This window comes from Mesoplodon densirostris, chromosome 7 (genome assembly GCF_025265405.1).
Source record: "Mesoplodon densirostris isolate mMesDen1 chromosome 7, mMesDen1 primary haplotype, whole genome shotgun sequence".
NCBI classification, from domain to species: Eukaryota; Metazoa; Chordata; class Mammalia; order Artiodactyla; family Ziphiidae; genus Mesoplodon; species Mesoplodon densirostris.
This window is the reverse complement of record NC_082667.1, coordinates 8,155,138-8,175,679: the sequence shown is the minus strand read 5'-3', so window position 1 is coordinate 8,175,679 and position 20,542 is coordinate 8,155,138. Positions and strand designations below refer to the sequence as shown.

At 63.0% G+C, this 20,542-nt stretch overlaps 1 protein-coding gene across 1 annotated transcript; it reads right to left on the bottom strand.

Moving 5' to 3' along the window:
- Positions 1-189: 189 nt before the first annotated feature.
- Positions 190-18,856, bottom strand: CDC42BPG (CDC42 binding protein kinase gamma). The gene is made up of 37 exons (XM_060102858.1): positions 18,697-18,856; positions 16,063-16,154; positions 15,897-15,980; positions 15,123-15,218; positions 14,655-14,803; positions 14,040-14,133; positions 13,586-13,786; positions 13,212-13,460; positions 12,668-12,747; positions 11,753-11,850; positions 11,579-11,659; positions 11,219-11,310; positions 10,938-11,117; positions 10,431-10,523; positions 10,169-10,293; positions 10,019-10,091; positions 9,726-9,832; positions 9,525-9,639; positions 9,163-9,311; positions 8,994-9,082; positions 8,630-8,682; positions 8,447-8,545; positions 8,295-8,354; positions 7,879-7,984; positions 7,433-7,566; positions 7,212-7,351; positions 7,036-7,117; positions 6,254-6,470; positions 5,227-5,289; positions 4,504-5,103; positions 3,381-3,478; positions 3,215-3,299; positions 2,999-3,119; positions 2,744-2,861; positions 2,466-2,589; positions 2,259-2,344; positions 190-743 (listed from the first exon to the last, which is right to left on the bottom strand). The coding sequence occupies exons 1-37, from the start codon at positions 18,854-18,856 to the stop codon at positions 687-689; spliced, it is 4,650 nt and encodes a 1,549-aa protein (XP_059958841.1). The 3' UTR covers positions 190-686.
- Between the last annotated feature and the right edge of the window lie 1,686 nt (positions 18,857-20,542).

Genomic DNA, 20,542 nt, shown 5'->3' with positions numbered 1-20,542 from the left:
CTGTGCTCTCCCAGCTCCCTCTTCCTCCACCCCCTCCTCTGGCCTCTCTCTTCTCCATTGCTCCTCCTTTACCCTTCTCTCCTTCTCTGGATGGCTTTCACCTCCTTCCAATCACTCTCCCCTCCTCTTGCACTTCCTTTCCTCCCCCTTGCCTCTCTCACCTCCTTCACCAACATCCTCTCTCTCTCTCTCTCTTCCTCTGGATTAGAGCCTGTCTTTCCTGCCCTGAGCAAGACTGCGATATGCCCCAACTCAACCTCCTTGGGGGCTAGACAGTCCACAGCCAAGACCCCAGACTGCTCCCAGGAACCCGGCCCCTCTCTGTCCCTCTTCTGGACTCTTGCTCACAGGATTCCTGGGGCTTGGACCTGGAAGTGAGAGCTTTGGCAAAATCGCCCCTGGACACTGGTGCAGAGGGGCCCCCAGGGCAGAAGGGGGCCATCCTATTCCCCATGGCTAGCACAGGCTGGGGCTGGGAGCAGAGCGAAGGGCAGGATGAAGGCTGGGAGTCAGATCACCGCCCCGGCCCTGTCCTAGCAACCCAGGCCATGGCTGCCCAGGCCAGGCCCACCCTGAGTCCGAATTTCCACACGTTCCGGACCAGCCGGAATATGGCGTTCCTCAAGCTCTTTGCTCTCTCGCATCTCTCGGTCCTGGGATTGGGGGTTGGGCCCCGCCGGAGGGTGTCAAGGGGAGCTCTCAGATTCAGGGGCCGGGGGGAGGCTCCGGGGCCGTTCTGAGACCTGGAGTGGAAACAGAAGGAAGTCAGAGTAGAAAGAGGAAGGCAGGGGACTTCCCTGGTGGCACAGTGGTTACGACTCTGCCTGCCAATGCAGGGGACACGGGTTCGAGCCCTGGTCCGGGAAGATCCTACATGCCGCGAAGCAACTAAGCTCGTGCACCACCAACTACTGAGCCCGCGAGCCACAACTACTGAGCCCGTGCGCCACAACTACTGAAGCCCACGCCTAGAGCCCATGCTCTGCAATGAGAGAAGCCACCGCAGTGAGAAGCCCACGCACCACAATGAAGAGTAGCCCCCGCTCGCCACAACTAGAGAAAGCCCGCGCACAGCAACGAACACCCAACGCAGCCAAAAATAAATAAATAAATAAATAAATTTATTAAAAAAATAAAAGAAAGAAAGAGGAAGCAGGACTCTTCCCTCACCAGGTCAGTGCCTCCCAGAGGCTTCCCCAGGACACATCCCTTGCTGCAGCAGGGCCACCGGAGGAGGTCAGATGTGAGGTGGGGTAGGGGTACGTGAGAAGAGCCTGAGGAAATCCTACTGAACTCTGGAGCCCAAACCAAAGCCCCTTTGTTCATTCACTCCATTCTACATTCAATCAACAAATAGGCTTTACTCCAGGCAGAAGACAAACTTGACCCCCACAATCAAGGAACCGAGAAGAAAATCACAGCACAGCAGGATCAACAGTTAGGAGGTGGAGGGAGGAGGGTGGCAGTGACCACGTGACCAGGTAGCCAAGTGGTCTCTGGAGAAGCTGACAGTGGTGCAGAGCCTTGAAGATGGCCTGGGCCTTAATCAGGTGGACGACAGGAAAGGGCATTTCAAGAGAAGCAGGGGAGACAGCAGGGGTAAGAGCCTGGAGGTGTGAAAGAACATGGTGGTCCCAGGGCTCTGAGTGGCTTGGTGTGGCTGCAGTGGGGGCGGCAGGTGGAGACGTGGCTGGAGGGGGAGTGGGAGCCTTCCCAAGTCCTTAGATCTTCCTGGTCCCCAGCCAGAGTGGACTGCTCCCTCCTCTGACCTCTCGCCCACAGGAGTTCCTAGAGCGGGAAATCCCTGGCAGGCCAGTGGCTAGGACCCTGCACTCTCACTGCTGAGGGCCTGGGTTCAATCTCTGGTCGGGGAACTAAGATCCCGCAAGCCATGTGGCGTGGCCAAAAAAAAAAAAAAAATCCAAGAGCTCTCCTGCTGTGGTGCTCTCCCCTGTGCCAGGTACTTCCTACAGGTCTCATAACAATAACCTCATTTTACAGGCGAGACAAGCTCAGGGAGGCTGGGCACCTCGCCCGGGGCCACACCGCTGGGACAGTCAGAGCCAAGACAGTCAGACCTAGGCTGACCTGCCTCCAGGCCCCTGCTGGGACCCACTAAGGGGCGAGACAGGGGAGAGTCAGCATCTCTTAGCATCCAAGGCAGGGATGGGCTCAGCTCGTTCTCTGGCCTCAGATCCCAGCACGAAATAGAAATGGCTGCCTTTGAATGGGGAAAGGGAAAGCCCCCACTGGCTCACCTGTATCAGGGAGGCCACGGGGCTCAGAGATCCCTGGGGGCAGGACACCAACTCGCTGGACAGAGACGTCCAAGGCTTCCTCTTCACTGCTCCAGAAGCAGGATGAGCAAGGGGACAAAAATCCAGGGTCAGGTTTGAAGGGTCCAAAGGGGATGGAAACATGGGGGAGGGACGCAGAGGTAGTGGAGGCTGTGAGGCTGTCCTTACTGTGGTCCGCATCTCCAGCGAGGCCGTCACTGCCCATGGAAGCTGGGCGCCGCGAGGCCTCGGAGAAGCTGTGGGGCCGCTGCAGGCCAGAGCTGCGGGCACCTCGGCCCTTCTCTTCCGGAACCTGTTGGGGACAGCATGGAAGTCTGGAACCAGGTCAAATGAACTGCGCACAGCCTGGACGCCCTGAGGTCCCGGGTCCCAAGTAAGCAGAGGCCGGTGATGGGCTCAGCCTCACCAGGGAGGCTTGGGATTGGCTCCAGAGGACTCACACTCACCGGGGGCAGGTCCCTGGCGCTGGGCCTTCCGTCTGCAGGGCCCACGTGCACCAGGTGGTTGAAGTTGGTGGGCGTTGAGATGAGCTTGGAGCGCACAAAAGGGTCCTTCAGCATCTCCCTACAGGGGTAAGGGGTGAGGGGAGGAAGGCGGCGAAGGTGACACCTCCCCGCCCTCTCTGGGACGGCGAGGCTCGTGCTTCGTCCCGCCCCCAAGAATAGGAGGCCCCGCCCAGCCACCGCACCACGCACGCGCACCTGCGCTGCTGCTGCAGCTGCTCCTCCGACACGCGGAAGAAGAAGCGGCGCTTGCTCTTGGTGCGGAACAGCTGGCGCCGGCTGTTGTCGGTGAGGTTGGGGATGTCGAACTCGTCCTTATCTGCGGGAGAAGCAGAGAGCTGGGCGGTGCTCACAAGATCCCACCAACTGGTGCTCAGGGTCACACCCCTTCCTCCCATCCCCACTCTCCCTCACCTGCCAGCGGGTTCCTGAGGTAGGTCAGGCGGACCTTCTCGGTGCCAAAGAGGAACAGGGAGCCCTCTGGGTTCAGGGATCGCACCTGAGGCAGCAGGCACAGAGGTCACGCCATACTACCCGACCGCACCCCAGTCCAGCCCCAGGGATCTGAGCAGGCCCCCACCTTCTTGAGTGGCACCGTCTGGACCCATTCCACTCTCCTCACATCAAACACATCGATGGCGTTCTCGCTCAACACTGTCAGGTAGGGGGCTGCATAACCTGTAGAGTGGGAAACTGTGCTGTGCAGCCCCAGGCAAGTGAGGCACCTCTCTGGGCTTCTTTCCCCCTCCCTGTCACAGGGAACACCCTGTGTACTGTCACCGCACTGTAACTTCCACGCCCCACCAAAGGTCCTTCTTCTCCCAGTTGCCCCACCCAACCTCCATAGCAAGTTAGAGATAACAATCAGGGAGCACTCACTCTAAGCCATGTCAGGCCTAGTTCTAACCATGTTGCATATTTTTCCTCCTTTAATTCTCAAACAACTCCGGGCAGGTAGTAGTATTGCCCCTAACTTAAGATGAGGGAACGGAAACCCCAGAGCTAAGTCTCACTCCGTGGTGAGTGAGAGCTGGGAGTTGGCCCCCAGCAGTCTGGACCCAACCCACAGGCCTCACCCCAGATGGGCGATTGTTCATGAAAGGAGCGCTGTCCCTCTCTTCCAGGCTGTAGCCCATCACACCAGCTACCTGTGGACATTTGAGACTTCCCCGCTGCCCTGTCCATTCATTCATTCATTCCGCCAAACATTCATAGCCTCTGGGGTGCGCTTGCCTGGGCTGGGTACTGGATGTGATGAAGAAGTGCAGGCCCGCCCCCCCCCCCACCACAGAAGGTGCACAGAGCCAGGGCAGAGGTGTGAACAGAGGTGGGGCAGCAAAAAGGAGCCAAGGATCGATTGTGGGGGGAGGGAGGGAGCGTGAAAGCTGTAATGATAACGACAGCAATCATGGGGGTCATTTCTGGAGGGCCTACCAGCTCTAGGCCCCGAGCTGCCACTGGGGCTAGACTCGGTTAAGAGTTTGCCAGGTACGAAAAGGAGAGTACTTCAGGCAGGGGAAGAGCATGAGCTGAGGCATGGGAGGAAGATCCCGTGCAAGCCACCGAGGGTGTGGTCGGGCAGGAGGACACACGCTGGCCTCCAAATCCAAGCTCAGGAGTTTGGGCAGGGCCCTGTCTTCCTCCAACGTGTGGTACACTGCAGGTGTCGGGCCCCACCCCGCCTGGCCCTCCGAAGGCCTCACCCCAACCCGTGGGCACTGCTGGCCACAGCAGCTCTTGGATGCGAGACTTGCGGCCGGTACTGTCCACATAGACCCCGGCGGTGGTGAAGAGCAGCAGGAACTCACTGAGACTGAGCTCCACGGCGCCCAGGGCCTCACCCAGGCCCCCGCGGGATGGGGGCAGCTCCTCAGGCACCAGACCGGCTCCCAGCACTAAGGGCGCAGCCTCGTTGAGCAGCGGGTGGAGGGTGAAGGTGCCAGCCGCGCCCACGCACAGCCGGTCACCCAGCAGCCCCAGGCTCTGCACAGGTGCTGGTGCCTGCAGCTCGCGGATGCGGTGCTGCCAGGGCCCCGGGCCTGGACCCAGTTGGTAGCAGAGCACCTGGCGCTTGACCGCGACACAGAGCACGGGGGTGCGGGCCTGCAGGATGCGCCCGGCTGCCAGGGCCTGGCAGCCTCGAGACTCGGGGATCTTGGCACCTGATGCCTCCACGTTCTCCAGCTCGGCCAGGGCAAAGAGGCGCACGCTGGGGCCGCGGCCGCACAGCACGACCAGAAGGCCCGCGGTGGGGCTCACGGCCAGCCGCTGCACCCGCCGGCACTCACCCACCTGGAAGATGTCTGTGGGGTTGGCAAGGGAGAGTGTCACCGGCAGGTCGGTGAGAAGCGGGTCGGTGCCCAGCCTCCTCTGTCCCCTGGGGCTGAATCGCACCCACCCCCGCCCTGGCCCAGCCTGGCAGGTACCGTTGCTGTGCAGGTGGATCACAAACAGCCCCTCCTCAGTGCCCAGAGCAAGCCGTTTCTGGTCTGGTGGAGGGAGGGAGGGAGAGGGTCAGGGGTCCAAAGGCCCATGCAGAGGCAGGAGGCTGGGCAGTCTGCCTGCCCTTGCTAAGCTTTGGTTTCTCCTGAGGACACTGTCCCTGCATCACTGGACCCTTCTGTCCCAGAGTCTGGACTGGCTCTAATAGGGAAGGGCCACGGGGACAGCAGTCAGGGTGAGAGGCCCCCCACCCCGAGCTGTGGGATTTGGGGTAAGTCACGTCACCTCTCGGAGCCTTGGTTTCCCCTTATGTAAAACGGGGATAATAGTGGTTAACCTTTCTCACACAGCTGCTGTGAGGCTGTGAAGAGATGAAGCAGTGCAGGGTGAGTGTTAAGCTCACAGCAATCCCTGCTCGATAAATGCCCTTGTCCCCCGGCTCCAGAGTGACACAGGGGACCTGGAGGACGCGGGCAGTGGCTCCTGTAGCTCCCGTCCTGAGGGATTGCAGGGAGAGGTCCCAGCCCGTCGGGGCAGGGCCGCTTCAGGGCCTGGCTGCTGGGGGAGGCCAGGGAGCCTCCTCTCCTGTTCCCCAGCTATCCGATACGGAGGCCCCACGGTGCACCAGGCTCCTGGCTGAACACAGCAGCCCCACAGGAGGCAGTGTGAGGCTCCCCCATGGTCACCTGGCTGCTGGTAAGACTCAGGAGCAGAACCCTCCTTTCCCTCTTCCTAAAGCCTCTGCTCTTTTCGCTCACTTGAGATTCTTTTAGAAAAAGGAGAAAGGAGGGCGCAGAGAACTGGAGTGGCAGAAGCCAGGCTCCCAACCCTCAGCCCAGGTCCCTCATCACACAGCTGTGCCCAGAGGAGTGGCGAGGAGGACACGTGTGCAGGAGAGTCCACAGCTCAGGGCTGCAGGGACTGGGCAGTGACGGCGGCCCTAGTGACCGTGGCAGGCCGGGACTCCTCCCCGAGCCTGCCTGGGCGGCGCCCCCTCTGCGTGAGGCTCACCGATGATGGCGGCGCAGAGCGCGTGGGGCAGCAGCGGCAGCCCGTTGTCGTAGGCCTCCTTGAGCGTGTACACCGGCCGGGGCCTGGGCCGCGCGTCCAGCAGCAGCCGCTGCAGCTCGCCCAGCACCTGCAGCCAGCGCTCCCGCTCGCCCTCGCTCTCCGCCAACAGCAGCACGGTGCACGTGGCAGGCGGCACCGTCAGCTGGGAGGTCGTCACCTGCGGGCGGGGACCCAGGCTGGGGGGCAGAGGGCCAAGAGCCAGCCGTCCTTCCTCCCGTCCCTCTCTCCATGGGCTGATGCTTATTAGCACGGGTGTCGGCTTGCCCAGGGCAGTGCTAGGTGCTGTCTTGCAGCAGGTGATAAGCCAGGTGGGGTGGTCAGACAAGCATGCGGACGACTCCAGAGCCCTGGGACCAGTGCCATCGGAGGGGAAGGATGGGGCATCGTGGGACCACAGGGTGGGGCCCCTTCACCCAGGCTAAGCAGGTCAGAGATGTGGGGCCTCAAGGCTACGGTTAGGAGCACGCTGAGGGCGATGGGGAGCCGCAGAAGGGTCCTAAACGTGGCAGGACACAACCAGCTTCATACATGGAAAACCGCACTGCAGGATGAAGTGTAGCTACACGGACCAGAGCGGAAGCCACTGTAGCCGTCCATGTGGAGGCGAGGGGGGCGGGAGGAAGGGGGCAACCATGGAGATGGAGAGAAGTGGCTGGAGTGGGGACAACAGAGAGGCAGACAGAGGTCTGGTCCATCACCCTCCCCCCCCACCCCGAACTCACCCTAAAGATGCGGGGCAGGTCCCTGGATTGGGCGTGGATAACATCCGAGGGCAGGACAGGGGTGGCCGAGAACTGAGGGTCCCTGGGGGGTTCATGGAGCAGGTCAGAGGTCGCACGGCCCCGGCTGCCCCCTTGACCCACACATCCCCTGCCCCAAACTACCGCTTGACACTCACCTCAGATCCAGTGCCTGCAGGAGGGCCCCGCTGGCCGGGCTGAGCCTCGGGTCTGGGGCATCAAACAGCAGCAGGCGCGAGTCACTGAGGGCAGCAAACACTCGCTGCCAGCCCCGCCGGACACCCGAGGGCCGTGGCACCTGGGGGGAGAGCAGGCGTGGGAGGGCCTGCCAGGGCCCACCACCCATGCCCATCCTCCCCCTCCCCCAGTGCTGGCTCACCGACAAGAAGCCCTCGTAGGCGGTGCCCGTGCCCGTTTCAGGGTGCACTCCCAGAGCCGTGTGGAGGAGGTCAGGGGGCACGGGGCAGGGTGGGGCCTGTGGGGCACAAGTCGAGTGACAGAAGTAGCCGCAAGCTGTGGGGAAAGCGGGAGCCGACGGGTGGTGTGAGGTGGGGTGCGGACGGCCCGGACCTGGGACCCTGGGCACTCCCAGCCCCAGCTCCCCTCGGGCCGTGGTGACCCGAGCTGGCACCGATTCCCCACAAAGTGAGAAAAGAAAAAGAAAACGCAGCAGTGGGAAATGCTGACCGGGAGGCGCCAGTGGCCTGGGCTGAAACTGCCTGGGTGTGGCAGGCTCGGGGCCACTTCCGTTCCCTCCACCTAGGGGCTGCAGCTGGCGCGTGGGAGGCTGCTGTGCAGGGGGGGTGAAGTGGGTGAGGGTCTCACCGTCACAGCCCAGGCCCTGGCGGCCCAGGCCCAGCATCAGCGAGGTGCAGCGGAGACACTTGGTGGGGGATGGGAAGCTCCGGGGGCGCAGCGTGTGTGAGCCAGGCTGGGGAGGGGGACACGCACGTTTCCCATGCCTGATCCCGGCCTCCGAGGGCCCTGCACCACCCCGCATCCCCGCCGCTGCTACCACCACCCCGGCCACCCTGAGGTTTGCGCAAGACCAGGGAATGAGCCAGGTGGCAGTGTGAACTCTGAGCCCCAGCGAGCCTGTGGTTGTACTCAAAACTCATTGCCGCCACCGCCAGCCCCACTGCAGTGTGCCAGCCAGGACGCATGTGGGGGGAACCCAAGCGGGTCTTTGGAAACCTGGCAGAATGGCTTGGTGCCTCCGCTCTGCCCCGCCGGGCACTGACCTTTGCAGGAGGACCTTCTGCAGGGGGTGTGGTAGCAGCAGGCGTTCTGGGGAACACAGCCTGCAGGGAAGGGCGAGCAAACAGGTGGCCGTGCACAGGCAGAGGGCGGGGCCCAGCCCCCCCCCAACTGCGGGTCTCCTGTCGGTCCTCACCCCCAGGCGCAGGCTGCGGCGGCCCTCTGGCCTCAGCTCGGGCTCCAGCCCAGGCTTCAGGGCCTCTCCTGAGATGCCGGGGTCCTTGGTGGAATCCTTCTGGGGAATGGGGTGGGGCAGAGTCAAGGTCCCCGTGTCCTCTCCTGGGACTCTGCCCCCAGCCAGCCCCGCGCCCGTCCTTACCTCTGAGCTCCGGAAGGACAGGAAGGGAATCAGGGAGTTTGAGGACTTGGTGTCTGCAAACAGAGGGCACGGGTCACTGGGACCAGGGACTCCACCCTAACACTTGTCACTGAGGAAACCAGGGGCCAGGGCGGGGACCTCAGTTTCCACCTCAGTAAAATGGGGAAATGACCACAGGCCGGGAAGGGTTGGGGGGCTGGCATACAGCAGGTGCTCAGTATGTGCTAGCTAACAGATAGCGGGTTAGGCAGCAGAGTCTGGAACAAACTCTTGTCTCCACAGCCCGGCCAGGCTGTCGTGGGGCTCCTTGGTGACCTGGAGCAGAGGACTTGCTCTAGGACAAGGCACGCAGACGGCCACTCACCCCCCGGCCCGTGGGCCCGCAGCTCCTCCCGGAGGGTAGCCAGCTCCTGCTGCAGGCCCTGGTTCTGCCTCTCGACCTCCTGCAGACGGCTGGGGAGAACCAGGCAAGAGCTCGCCACAGGCCTCCGCGCGGGTCCTGGGCCCCTCGCGGTGCCTGCCCGTGGTCTCACCTCTCAGCCCGCAGCTGGGCCTCCTGCACCTGCGTCAGCCGCTCCTGCAGGCCCTGCTTGGCCCGTATCTCGGCCTCCAGTGCTGACTGCAGCTCCAGCCTGGCCGACGCCTCCATCTTCTGCAGCCGCCGTGCCTTCCACTGGTGATCCTGGTGGCCAGGGGGAATCAACGTGAGATGCCCCGAGGGCCTGGCTACCTCAGAGGCCCTCTCCCACCACACCACCTGGCCAGGCTCAAAGCCCCAGCTCTGCCCCTGACCCGGTGTGAGTTTAGGCAAGTCCCTTATCTTCTGTGAGCTAGCGTCCCTACCCGTGGAGTGCGGCTCCTGGCACCCCTCCCCCTGGGTGTCCCCGGGGCTCACCAGCGGCCGGGCAGGGAGAGTCTGGGTGCCCACGTTCCGCAAGGACTCCAGCTCCTCGGCCATCTTGGAGGCCAGCGCCTGCAGGTAGCCTCTTGACACCTTCTCATCATTCACCCTGATTGGGAAGGGGGCTCAGGGTCAGGGGCTGCGCCCTCAGCCCTGCCTGGGCCCAGCCCCTGCCCACTGCCCCGGGGCACCCACCAGCTGAGGATGTCGGCAATCTGGGCCTCCCAGTTGCTCTCCGTCTCCCGCTGCTCGCCCTCCAGTCTCTGTTTGCTCTGCTGCTCCCGTTCCAGCTCCTCCGCCAGCTGGGGGCCCGGTGGGAAGGTGGGCTCAGCCCCCAGGGGCCCCAGCGCCCCTGAGGCCCACCCGTGTCCACCCTCGCTCACCATGGCTGGCCCGCAGCCCTGGCAGCTCTGCCCACCTGTCCTGCCAGCTCCCCGCCTCTGTCCCACCTCCTGCCTGTCTCTCCGGCCCTCTGCCTGCCCGCTCACCCGCTGCTGCTCCCGGCTCAGCTGCTGGTTCTCCTCCTGCAGCCGGCACAGAGCCTCCTCCTTCCCACTCGGCCTGCGGGCGAGGAGGACGACTCCGTGACTCCCAGCTCGGGCCCTCGCCCTGTCCCCTGCCCCGGCTGCCCAGCTCACCCGTGGCCGCGGGCCTGCTCCAGCTGCACACGCAGGGCAGCCACCTCCTGCCTCAGCTGTGCTTCCTGAGGCCTGCTGCCCTCAGGCAATCCTGTGCCGTTGGTCTCAGAGGCAGTGTGGATGGTCTGCAGGACATGGAGAGGCGTCAGGGCAGGGGCCCAAGAAGCCATGGCCCACCCTACCCCTGGGCCCTGGCCCTGAGGACCCTGAGTGGGCTCAGGCCAAGAGAAGTGCCACTTGGCAGGGGGTAAGGCCCCACCACCTTGATCTGGGGAGGCTCCTTCTCCAGGCTTCGTTCCTGCTGTCTCTGGAGCTGCGTCACCTCCTGGCTCAGGGTGGCCACCTGGGCCTGCAGCTGGGATGGGGTGCAGAGGCAGCTAGTGCTGACCCTGCCCACCCCAACTCTTTTTTTTTTTTTTTTTTGGCCGCGGCATGTGGGCTCTTGGTTCCCCGACCAGGGATCAAACCCGCGCCCCCTGCAGTGGAAGCACAGAGTCTTAACCACTGGACCGCCAGGGAAGTCCCTGTCCACCCCAACTCTTGGCCTTGCTCCAGACTCTCAGGCTCTGCCAACTGCAGCAGGAGTGGCGGCATTGGACCCTTGCCCACCCTACCTGTTCCCTCGCTCAGGCCTCGGCCAGCCACAGAGGGGGTGCAAAGGCACTTGGTGTTCCCAGCACCCCGAACCGAGCTCCCCAGCCTTCCTCCAGCCACACCAGAGGTCCTGGGGGCAGGGCCCTGTTGCTGTCCCCACCCCCCCATCACTCACCTCCCTCTGGGCATTCCAGGCTTCCTCCAGCTGGGAGTTCAGGGCCTGGGTCTCGCTGGCCATGGCCACTTCTCTCTCCTGGGCCTCCTGCAGCTTCCGGAGCAGCTCCTCCTGCCAGCTCTGGGCCCTGCACAGCTCCTGCTCCTGCGCCCGCAGCCCTGCCTGCACCTCGACCAGCTCCTGGGGTCCAGGTGGCGGTGGGGAGGGCAAGGCCTGGAGTCAGGGCACGGACCTCCTTAGCATCGAACTCCGGGCCACTCAGCCACCTCCCCAAGCCCTACCTGGCGGAGCTGGTCTCTCTCCTGCTGCACGTCACTGTCCTGGCCTGGGCTACCAGCCGGGCGTCCATCCACCTTGCCCTCCCTCAGCGTCTCTGCCAGGAATTGTCACTGAGACCCGCACATGCTGAGAGCCCAGCCTCAGCCAGGAACTCTATGTGCAGTATCTCACGGAACCCTCATCCCAGCGTGGCCCATTTTCTACATGCAGACTCAAGAGGGTTTAAGATACTTCCCTAAGATCACACAGCACGTACAGAGCAGGGGCAAGACTGGAACCCAGGTTGGACTCAGGTGTGCTGGGAAAACAGCTCGGCCCCCAAGGTGAGGGTAGAGGGGAAAGAGATGGGGTGCTGGGGGTACCTGACAGCCTGTCCTGCAGAGTCTGCACTTCCTTCTGTAGCTGCTCCAGCTCCTGATGGTCTGAGGGGGTCTGCAGAGCCTCTGCGGTGGGGGGCACCCGCAGGTGAGGAGCTCGTCCTGCAGCGGCAGCCCCCGGAGCAGACCCACCCTGCCCAGCCCAGCACTCCCCCGTACCTTGGAGCTTCCGGCTCAGCTCCACCTTCTCCTGCTCCAAACAGCAGAGCTTCCGCTCCAGGGCAGCCAACTGCTCAGAACTGCTCTCAGGGCCCAGACTGGGGAGAGCAGGGCAACAAGAGTTGGCAGAGAACCACCCCCCAGCCTCCTCCATTTTTCTGCATCCAAACATTCATTCACTAAGAAACACCCACTATGCACCAGCTCTGTAGCCAAGTCTGGGCTCTGTGCCGGGAAGAAAAGCCCCAGGCTGTTCGTGTGGGAAGCAGCCCAGAGCAGTGGTTCCAGGGTCCCCGGGCCCTGGTTCCAGCCCCAGCCCTGGCCCTCACAAGCTGTGTGACCTTGACCACGTCAGAATCTCAGTTTTCTCACAGGGAAGTGCAGGTGATGTTAGGGGCTCTTCCAAGGGCCGTCAAGAGACCTCAGTGATAAGGGCCCGGGGGACCCCGCGCCCAGCACATAGTGAGCGCTCCACGAGGAGGGTCAGACGCATCCGCATCTGCTTCCACTTGGCAACTCCCACTCCCCCAGGACCTCGTTGCAGTCTCAGACCAGCCCCACAAACGGAACCGGGCTGAGAGCATCCTGCCCATTTTATAGGGGTACAAAGTGAGGCTTGGGAGCGGTACTAGGCCTCTGGTTCCGAGTCCAGTACTCGCCCAGCCAGCCGTGGAAGGTCCTGTGAGGGCCAAATGCTGGGGCAGGACCCATAGGAGGCATAGCCCCACCAGGACCTTGAGGGCATGGGGGATTGTCCGGCTGAGGGCTCAGAGCACACTTCCCGAGCACCTGTCTCATGCGGATACCAGGTGGGCCATTTGGTTACCTTCCCAGGGTCCTGATGGGCTGCGCTCCTGGTGTTCTCCAGGCCAGCAGACCCCAGCTTCCTACCAGGTGTGTGAGGACTAGACTCACCTGCCTGAGGTATAGGTGAAACCCACGAATGGCAGGTGGTGGCCTAAGAAGGTCCCGTGGGAGGGTGGCGGCAGGGTCCCCTGCAGAAGGAGGAGAAGGAGAGGTACAGCTCTGTACCTGTAACAGGTACAGCTCCAGGCGGAGGCTCAAGACCCAGGAGACCCCCTGGGACTGAGTACCGACCTCCTCCTGCTCAGGTGGGAACCTAGAGGGATAACACAGCCCCCCCACCGCAAAAGACTACAACTCCCATAAGTCTTTGAGGTTCCGGCCTCCCAGGTGCTGCTGGGAGTTTCTTTCTTATATGATTTCTGATTAACAGGATGACACCTGTGGTCAAAGGACCTTCACTTGGCACAACCCACCTCAGTGCAGGTGAACCAACCCAGGTGAACCATAACTCCCATGAGCCTCTGGGGTCTGAAGGCCTCATCCCTAGCCCAGCAACTGCTTTGGGAAACTTCGTGGTGCGGGTGCGGGGGAGGGTCCCACAGCCACTGAGATTCAAGGCAGTTTCCCCACTGCTGTGGGTCCCTCCACTCACTGGATGGTTGAGGGTGTCGTCATCCACGTCGAAGTTGGAGGTGTCCATGGGCCCGCGAAGCTCGGGGATGTAGGGGGCAGTGCTAGTCGCCAGCCGCTCCCAGTCCACGCCTTCGAAGAAGGGGTGGTTCCGGAAGTCGTCCAGCCCTCCGTGGCCCAGACGCTCCTCCTGGCGGCACAGCAGCTGGCGGATCAGGTCTTGGGCACTGGCCGGCACATCGGGCGCATCTGGGGGGAACTGCAGGTGGTCCTGCAGGCCCGGGGGAGGGGCGCAGGTGAGTGTCCAGAATCCCACCCTTGCCTCCGGGCATCTCCAACCTCGCAGACTCAGGAGTCCCGCTGCCTTCCCAGAACCCCAGGGCCTGGTGGCCAGACCTCATGGTTCATGATCTTGCCGTAGGTTTCCACCAGGGATTCAGCATAGAAGGGCGTCTCCCCAAAGAGCAGCTCGTAGGCACAGACCCCCAGGGACCACCAGTCACACTGTGGGCCATAGTGGCCCCTGCCCTCCTCCATGGCCTGCAGGATCTCAGGGGAGATGTAGTCGGGCGTCCCCACTGCCACCGATGAATCCACCTGTGGGTGGTGGTGTTGATAACGTCATGACCATGGCCTCAGGCTCGGCCCCTCACCATGGCCTCGGGTCTGGGCCTAGCACCCCAACTCTCTAGGGCTTGGCTGGCCCGGTGCCCACACCTGGGCCCCAGGCCTAGCCCCTCCTTCCCCTGGGAGTCTGATGCCACCTGCACTAGGCCTGGTGACTCCTGTTCCCCTGGGAGTTCTCCCAGCCAGGTTCTCCTCTGTCCCCATCTAGGGCGGGGTCCCTTACCATGCCACTGTTGTTGAGCCGTAGGCAGGAGCCAAAGTCGGCCAAGCGGATGTGCCCGTTCATATCCAGCAGGACATTGTCCGGCTTGACGTCCCTGGGGGAGGACAGGGAGAGTGAGGGGCTTGATCTGTGCATGTGGATGTGCATTTAGGCACATGCCTGGGTGTGTGAGTGTGTGTATGCTCGCACATGTTCCTGCATCCACATGTGAGCAGTGTGCCCACGTGTGGGAGGGGGGAAGGATGGTGGCCAGGCCTCCTGGCTCCCAAGAAGGAAGGTGGTTAAGTTGGGGAGAGGGACCCATAAGGACGACCCTTGGAGGCAGCTGAGTGTACCGTGGGCGACACAGGAGTCAGACTCCCCCAGTGCAACCCACGGCTCGGCCACCCATTGGCTGAGTCACCGTGAGCCAGGTGCTTACCTGTGCTAAGCCCTGACTACCTCATCTAGAAAATGGAATGGTAGCAGCTCCCATTACACAAGGTTTTGGGTGTGAGAATTCAAAGGTTCTGTGCATACAAAGCACCCAGCACAGGGCTTGGCACTTATGTGGTCAGCTGCCCCCAGAGCTGTCAACAGGGACTGAAAGTACAGCAGGGGCTTTGGGGACCCCACCTGTGGACGTAGCCCAGCTGATGCAGCGAGTGGATGGCCAGCACCATCTCGGCCAGGTAGAACTGGGCCAGCTCGGGCGGGAGACGGTCCTCAAAGCGACTCAGCAGAGTGAGGAGGTCCCCTCCAGCGTAGTAGTCCATCACCAGGTACTAGAAGGTGGTGGGCAGGGGGCAAGAATCAGATGGCGGGGGTGGGGGGAACACCTGCCCCAGGGACCCATCTCCCATCCGCCTCACAGGGGTCCCACAGGGCTCTGGGAAGGCAAGGCTGTGTCTCCCAGCAGCTCTGGGGCAGCCAGCTCCCAGCCAAAGCTCAGGCAGGAGGCTCTAGGCCTGAGCTGGTGGGGAGTGGAAGCCTTTTGGTCACAGTAGGAAGGGCTCTCTCTTCCTGGATCAGTGCTTCTGGCCCCCAGAAGCCTTCTCCTTTGTCCCCAGGTAACCCCCCTCCAGCTTTGCTGAGCATCCTCACCAGGTACTCCTCATCTTGAAAGGCGTAATGCAGAGCGGTCACCCAGCGGCTGTCCCCCTTCACCAGGACGTCCCGCTCCTCCCGGAAACAGGCCGTCTGCAACAGTTTCAGGGCACAGGGGGTAAGGGAGGGGGGTGGGATCGGAGCCCAGGAACCCCATCTTGCCAGCTCAGGGGATGGAGGAAGATTCAATAAGTCTAGGAATGTGGATCAAGGTCACCTGTGTGAGCTTGAGCCCGTGCTTTATGGCTCTGGGCCTCAGTGTTACCATAAAGAAAATGGGGGGACCTCCCTGGTGGCGCAGTGGCTAAGAATCCACCTGCCTATGCAGGGCACACGGGTTCGAGCCCTGGTCCGGGAAGATCCCACATGCCGTGGAGCGACTAAGCCCATGCGTCACAACTACTGAGCCTGCGCTCTGGAGCCCGCGAGCCACAACTACTGAAGCCCACACGCCTAGAGCCCATGCTCCACAACAAGAGAAGTCACCGCAACGAGAAGCCCGCGCACCACAACAAAGAGTAGCCCCGTTCGCCGCAACTAGAGAAAGACTGCGCACAGCAACGAAGCCCCAAGGCGGCCCCCCCCAAAAAAAGGAAGAAAATGGGAACAATTCTGCTTGTTCTAAGAAAGGCTTATTGTCTGGAAGGGGTAGGAGGAATATGTGCTGCTGGGGGTGGATCCTCTTCCTGTGCGGCAGCCATGCCCGGCCGCTTCCCCTGCAGGTCTTGGAGGCCTGTAGCCACCCAAAGTTCCCCCAGACGCAACACTGACCTCGGCCCTCTTCAGCATCTCCCACTTGTGCAGCATTTTCATGGCAAAAATCTGGCCACTGTCCCTCTGCCTCACCACAGCGACCTGAGGCCACAGAGAGCACTGGGATCAGTCCAGCCTGGGTGCAAACGCCCTCCTACCCGCTACCCCAAGGCCCTTTGCTCACCTCCCCGAAGGCCCCTCGGCCGATCACCTTCAAGATCTCAAAGTCATCTCTCTGCAGCTGCAGCTCTTTCACTTTTGCTATGAAGGGACTGACTGAGGGCACACAAAGTGGGGCTCAGAGAGCCTGCAGGGAGGATCTCTCTCACCTGCAGCTCCCACAAGGGCAGGGATGACCTCCCCAGGGATGGCCTCTGGCCAAGGGGTTGACAGGAGCTGCAACCCATTCAGCCACGATCAGGAAGCATGGAAGGTAGGGTCCTGACTTGGCTGACTACCTGGTCCCTCCGGAATCCATGGTTCCCTGGACCCCTGTCCCCAGATTCCAGGTGGCCTCTATCCCAGGGGCTGATGGGATTTGTAGTTCTCCCCAGCCTGGGGGCTGACCATGGCTGGCCAGGTCACCCTGGAATGATGGGGATACCATTCCCACCCCCAGCTCACAGTTCTTGGCCCTTTAGCAGGACCAGGCCAGGGCCTGTCTTGGGAAACTGGACCGGCAACATTCCTTGTCCCCAGAGAGGCTTCTCTGCCACTGAGGAGCTGTGGGTCCCTCTGTAGGCACAGAGGTACCTGGCTGGAGTGAGGCCTGGGGCGGCCCCAGAGGACAGGTAGGGCATGGTTCTGCAGGGCTCTGGGAGGGCAGGCTCTGTGCTCCCCGTGTGGGGCCTCCTCAGGCCGGAGGCACAGTGAGGTCTGCCCAGGTTCTCACAAGACTCAAAAACAGGGCCAAAACACCTTTCCCTGGCGCCTGATGCTGGCACCTGAGGGTGTGAGTGCTCAGGATCTCCTCCAGGCCTGACCAGCCCTACGACTCTGAGCCCTGCCTCGCTCTCTGGACCTGCCCCTGGCCACGAACCTCCTCCTTAGAGTCCCTGACACTCCCAGGAAGGACATGTCCAGCCACTCCCCGGCCCTTCTAGGCCTGGAGGAGCCCCAGGCCCGTGGGAGGGAACTGGGGCCTGGAAACTTAGGGAGGTGAGGGGGGGCAGCAGGGGTTGGGGGCAGCTACAGTCTGGCTCCTTGCCTCAGTTTCCCCCTGCCAGCAGGTAAACTCCCTGCCAGCTGGGCAGGTCTGTGGTTGGGACAGAGAGCTGCTCCACAGGTTTATCAGGCAGAACCCCCCCAGCATGGGTGGTGTGGAAACCTCATTACAGAAATTAATTGTCTTTTTCCTGGGTCCATGTGTGCAGCTGGGGAGGCGCAGCTGCAGGTCTGCAAGGGGGAACCTGAGGTGAGGTGGCTACCCATCAGCCAGACAGGGGCCAAAGCCTGGGGCCCAGAGCCAGGAGGATCCAGGACCCCAGGACAGGCTGCCCAGTCCCCTCGCCTTGCTGCAGGGATGGGGGCTCTGGGCAGGAGCAGGGACAAGTTGAGGCAGGAGCAGAGTGAGTCACCGCTCTGTGAGTTACCTGGGGAGATGTCAACAGACAGGCCCCCACGCTGGGGTCCAGGGCAGAGGTGCCAGAGGCAGGCAGGGAGGAGCACACGTGTGTGTGGGTATCACAGCGGGTGATGACAACACAGTCAGACACACACGCATAAGGTGCAGGAGTACGGGGGAGACAGGTGGGCAGCAGAGGCAGGGGCCCTCTGACTGCCCTCACCCTAGAGGAAAGGGCTGGCACAGGGCCCAACTCACTGGCATGTCTCACAGGCCCCTAACCGTGCCAGGTTGGGCCTCGTGCCTGTCCAGATCTCAGGAGTGCCAGGAATGCTAGTCGCCCACTGGGCAAACACTCGCCTCACCCCGCCCTCCAAGCCGGGCCCCCATGTCCTTCCCCCATGGCCTGGCCGGGCGTGACCAGGGAGCCCTGGGGGTGGCACCAGTGCCCACACTGGATTCAGGGTCATCCCAGGCCAGCCACTCCCAGTGACTCAGATGAGTCAACGCCAGGAAGGGGTGCAGACCCACCTCCATCCAGCCCCCTTCCCCAGGCCTGGGGAGCAGCCCTCAGGAGGCCTGGCCAGCCGCTTGCGCACAAAGGGTCTGAGGTTGGTTCCTGTGTCCAGTCTTGGGTGGTCTGGTGTGCAGGGAAGTGGAAGTGTGGGGTGGAGTGGGCGGGGGATGCCTGCGAGTGTGCACTACCAATGGATCTGTGAGCAGAAGCAGACAAGTGTGTATCAGATCCAGCGTGGGTGCGGGGGTCGGCAGGGTTCCCTGGGTCTCTCCAGGAGCTGCACGTGAGGGTCTCAGTGTGTCTGTGGAATGTGGGAGCCAGAAAAAGCATGTTTGTCAGTGGGTCACATGCACAGGGGTCTCCGTGTGAAAGGCTGTGTTCTCACAGGTCATGAGGTGACTCTGTGTGGAGCGTGTACTGGGTACATGTGTCTCGGGTCTGTACCTGGGGCCAAGTTTCTGTGTCTGAGTGAGATGTGTGTGGTGCACACGTGCCAGGTTCTGGGAGTGGGAACAAGTGTGTGTGTGAGTCTGAATAAGGGTAAAGTGTGCAGGTGACCGAGAGGGCCGGCGTCTGGTGGCACGTATCAGGGCCAGTGCGGGTCGTCTGGGAGGGGGGGAAACCTGTGGGAGTGCGGCTCCCCGCGGGAGGGTCTGTGGGCGTGGAGCACGGAGGGAGAGGCTCCTGGCGCGATGTCCCTCGGGCCACCCCCCCACGGTCCCTCCCGGGCCACTCACCCCAGCTCAGGAACTGCGCCACGTTGCGCTCCCGCCGCAGGGGGGCGCTGCTGAGCTCTTGGTGCAGCCCCAGCAGCAGATCCAGGAGGCCGTCGAGCCCCGGGCCGGTGCCGGCCTCGCCCCGCGCCAGCCGCTCCAGCGCGCGCAACCGTCGCTCCATGGCTGCGGCCGGAGTCTAGAGTCGAGCCGCCCGCATGCCCGCCCGTCGGTCCGTCCGTCTGTCGGTCCGCGCGTTCTCCCCCCACCCTCCCGCCCTCCCCGCTGTCACCTTCCTCCGGAGCCGCCTGCGCGCCCTCACCTGGGCGCCGCGCCCCACCCTCCGCCCCGCCCCCCGACGGACGGGCAGGTGTGCACCGGCCAATGGGAGACGCGACTGGAGGTGAAGGTGGGAGGGCGGAGGCGCGCGGGGGCGGGCCCAACTCCCGGCCAGGAAGTGGGGGGGCGGGCCCCGAAGAGTAACTCCTGGGCGGGGCGGAGCAAGGAAGGCGGGGTGGGGTAGGGGTAGGGGGGATGGGGGGGTGGGGATGGGAGGGGGGTGGGGTGGGGATGGGAGAGGGGGCGGGGTGGGGGGGGTGGGGATGGGAGGGGGGTGGGGTGGGGATGGGAGAGGGGTCGGGGTGGGGGGGGAGGAGAGGGGGAAGGGGTGTCCCATCGCGGCCCGGACGGCCGCACTTATCCTCTCGCGGCCCCAGGCTTAGGCCCACCATGGCCCTCGTCGGCCCCTATCCTAGGTGGGGGATGCCCAGGGCACTGCAGCTTCCCTCGCCCCCTGGAGCAGGGGCAGCCTTTCCCTCAGCGCGGGGAGAGGGGCTGGGGACTCCCGCGGCCCCGGAGCCGGATGGGAGTTGTAGTCCGCTCCCTCCCCGGGATGCCGGCCTCTCGGCACCCCCTCCAAAAAACTGGCTAGTTTCTGATTTAATGTTGTTTGCATCGTTACAGCCGACCTGGGAGACCGGTAGGTGAGGCAGGGATGGTTATACCCATTTGGCAGATGGACACACTGAGGCTTGGGAAGGACGAAGGTGAATTGAGGGACTGAGGGTGAGGAAGCCTCGCAGCTAGACCCTGGAGTGGGGCGGGGCTGGTAATGTCACCACAGGCTTTTTAAGCCTGGGAGGCCCGCCTGGAACGTGAGGGCCAAGGAGAGGTCGAGGCTGGGCTGGAGGAGGTGGGAGAGGGGAGGGACTGACTCTGTCTAGTGATATTTCTGACTTCTGTCCAGCTGTCTTCAGCTGGGCTGGACCAGACGCCATGGGGCTGTGGGGCTGTCCAAGAGGAGGGACCAAAGGGTGGGGCATTTTAGTGGCTTCAGACAACAAATCCTTCCATTAAAAAAATCTCTTTGGAGATTTGCCTCCCCCCTCAGATGGGGACCTTCTTGAGTCCGTACAGGGTTAATTTGCCAGTGTTGAGGGGGGAGGCGCTCTATGAAGTTCTGAGGAGCTGAACTGAGCACCCCTAGCAGCACACTGGGGGCTTCCCCCAGGGTCTCCCATTTGATCTCCTCAGAGACTTGCGCTGTGGCAGCGCCCAAGGTCTGTGCAATGGGCTGTCTCACTCAAGTCAGTCACGTGGGGGGAGGGGAGTCAGGATTCAAACCCAAATCTGCGGATGCTGTCATTGCCTCTGTGTCTCCTGGCAGGGGTGAGGGACAAGGGTCGGGATGGTGTGTTGAGCCCTCCCTGCTCTCACCTGAAGGGTTCTAGGCCCTCCTTAAGGAGGCAGGGCAGGGAAAGGGCCCACAGGAAGGGTTCCCACCCTCTGCAGCCACAGGAGGGCGCCAGAGACCAGAGGAGGGCCAGGTGCTCAGGACAGGACCAAGTTCCGTTAGCTGGGGAGTAAAGGT

Excerpts from the sequence above, each read along its gene's own strand:
- CDC42BPG (XM_060102858.1), bottom strand. The coding sequence starts at position 18,856 with ATGGAGCGACGGTTGCGCGCGCTGGAGCGGCTGGCGCGGGGCGAGGCC. Across the intron at positions 7,118-7,211 it reads CTGCAGGCACTGGATCTGAG|GGACCCTCAGTTCTCGGCCA; the intron begins GTGAGTGTCAAG and ends TGAACCCCCCAG. Across the intron at positions 5,290-6,253 it reads GCTCTGCGCCGCCATCATCG|ACCAGAAACGGCTTGCTCTG; the intron begins GTGAGCCTCACG and ends TCCCTCCACCAG.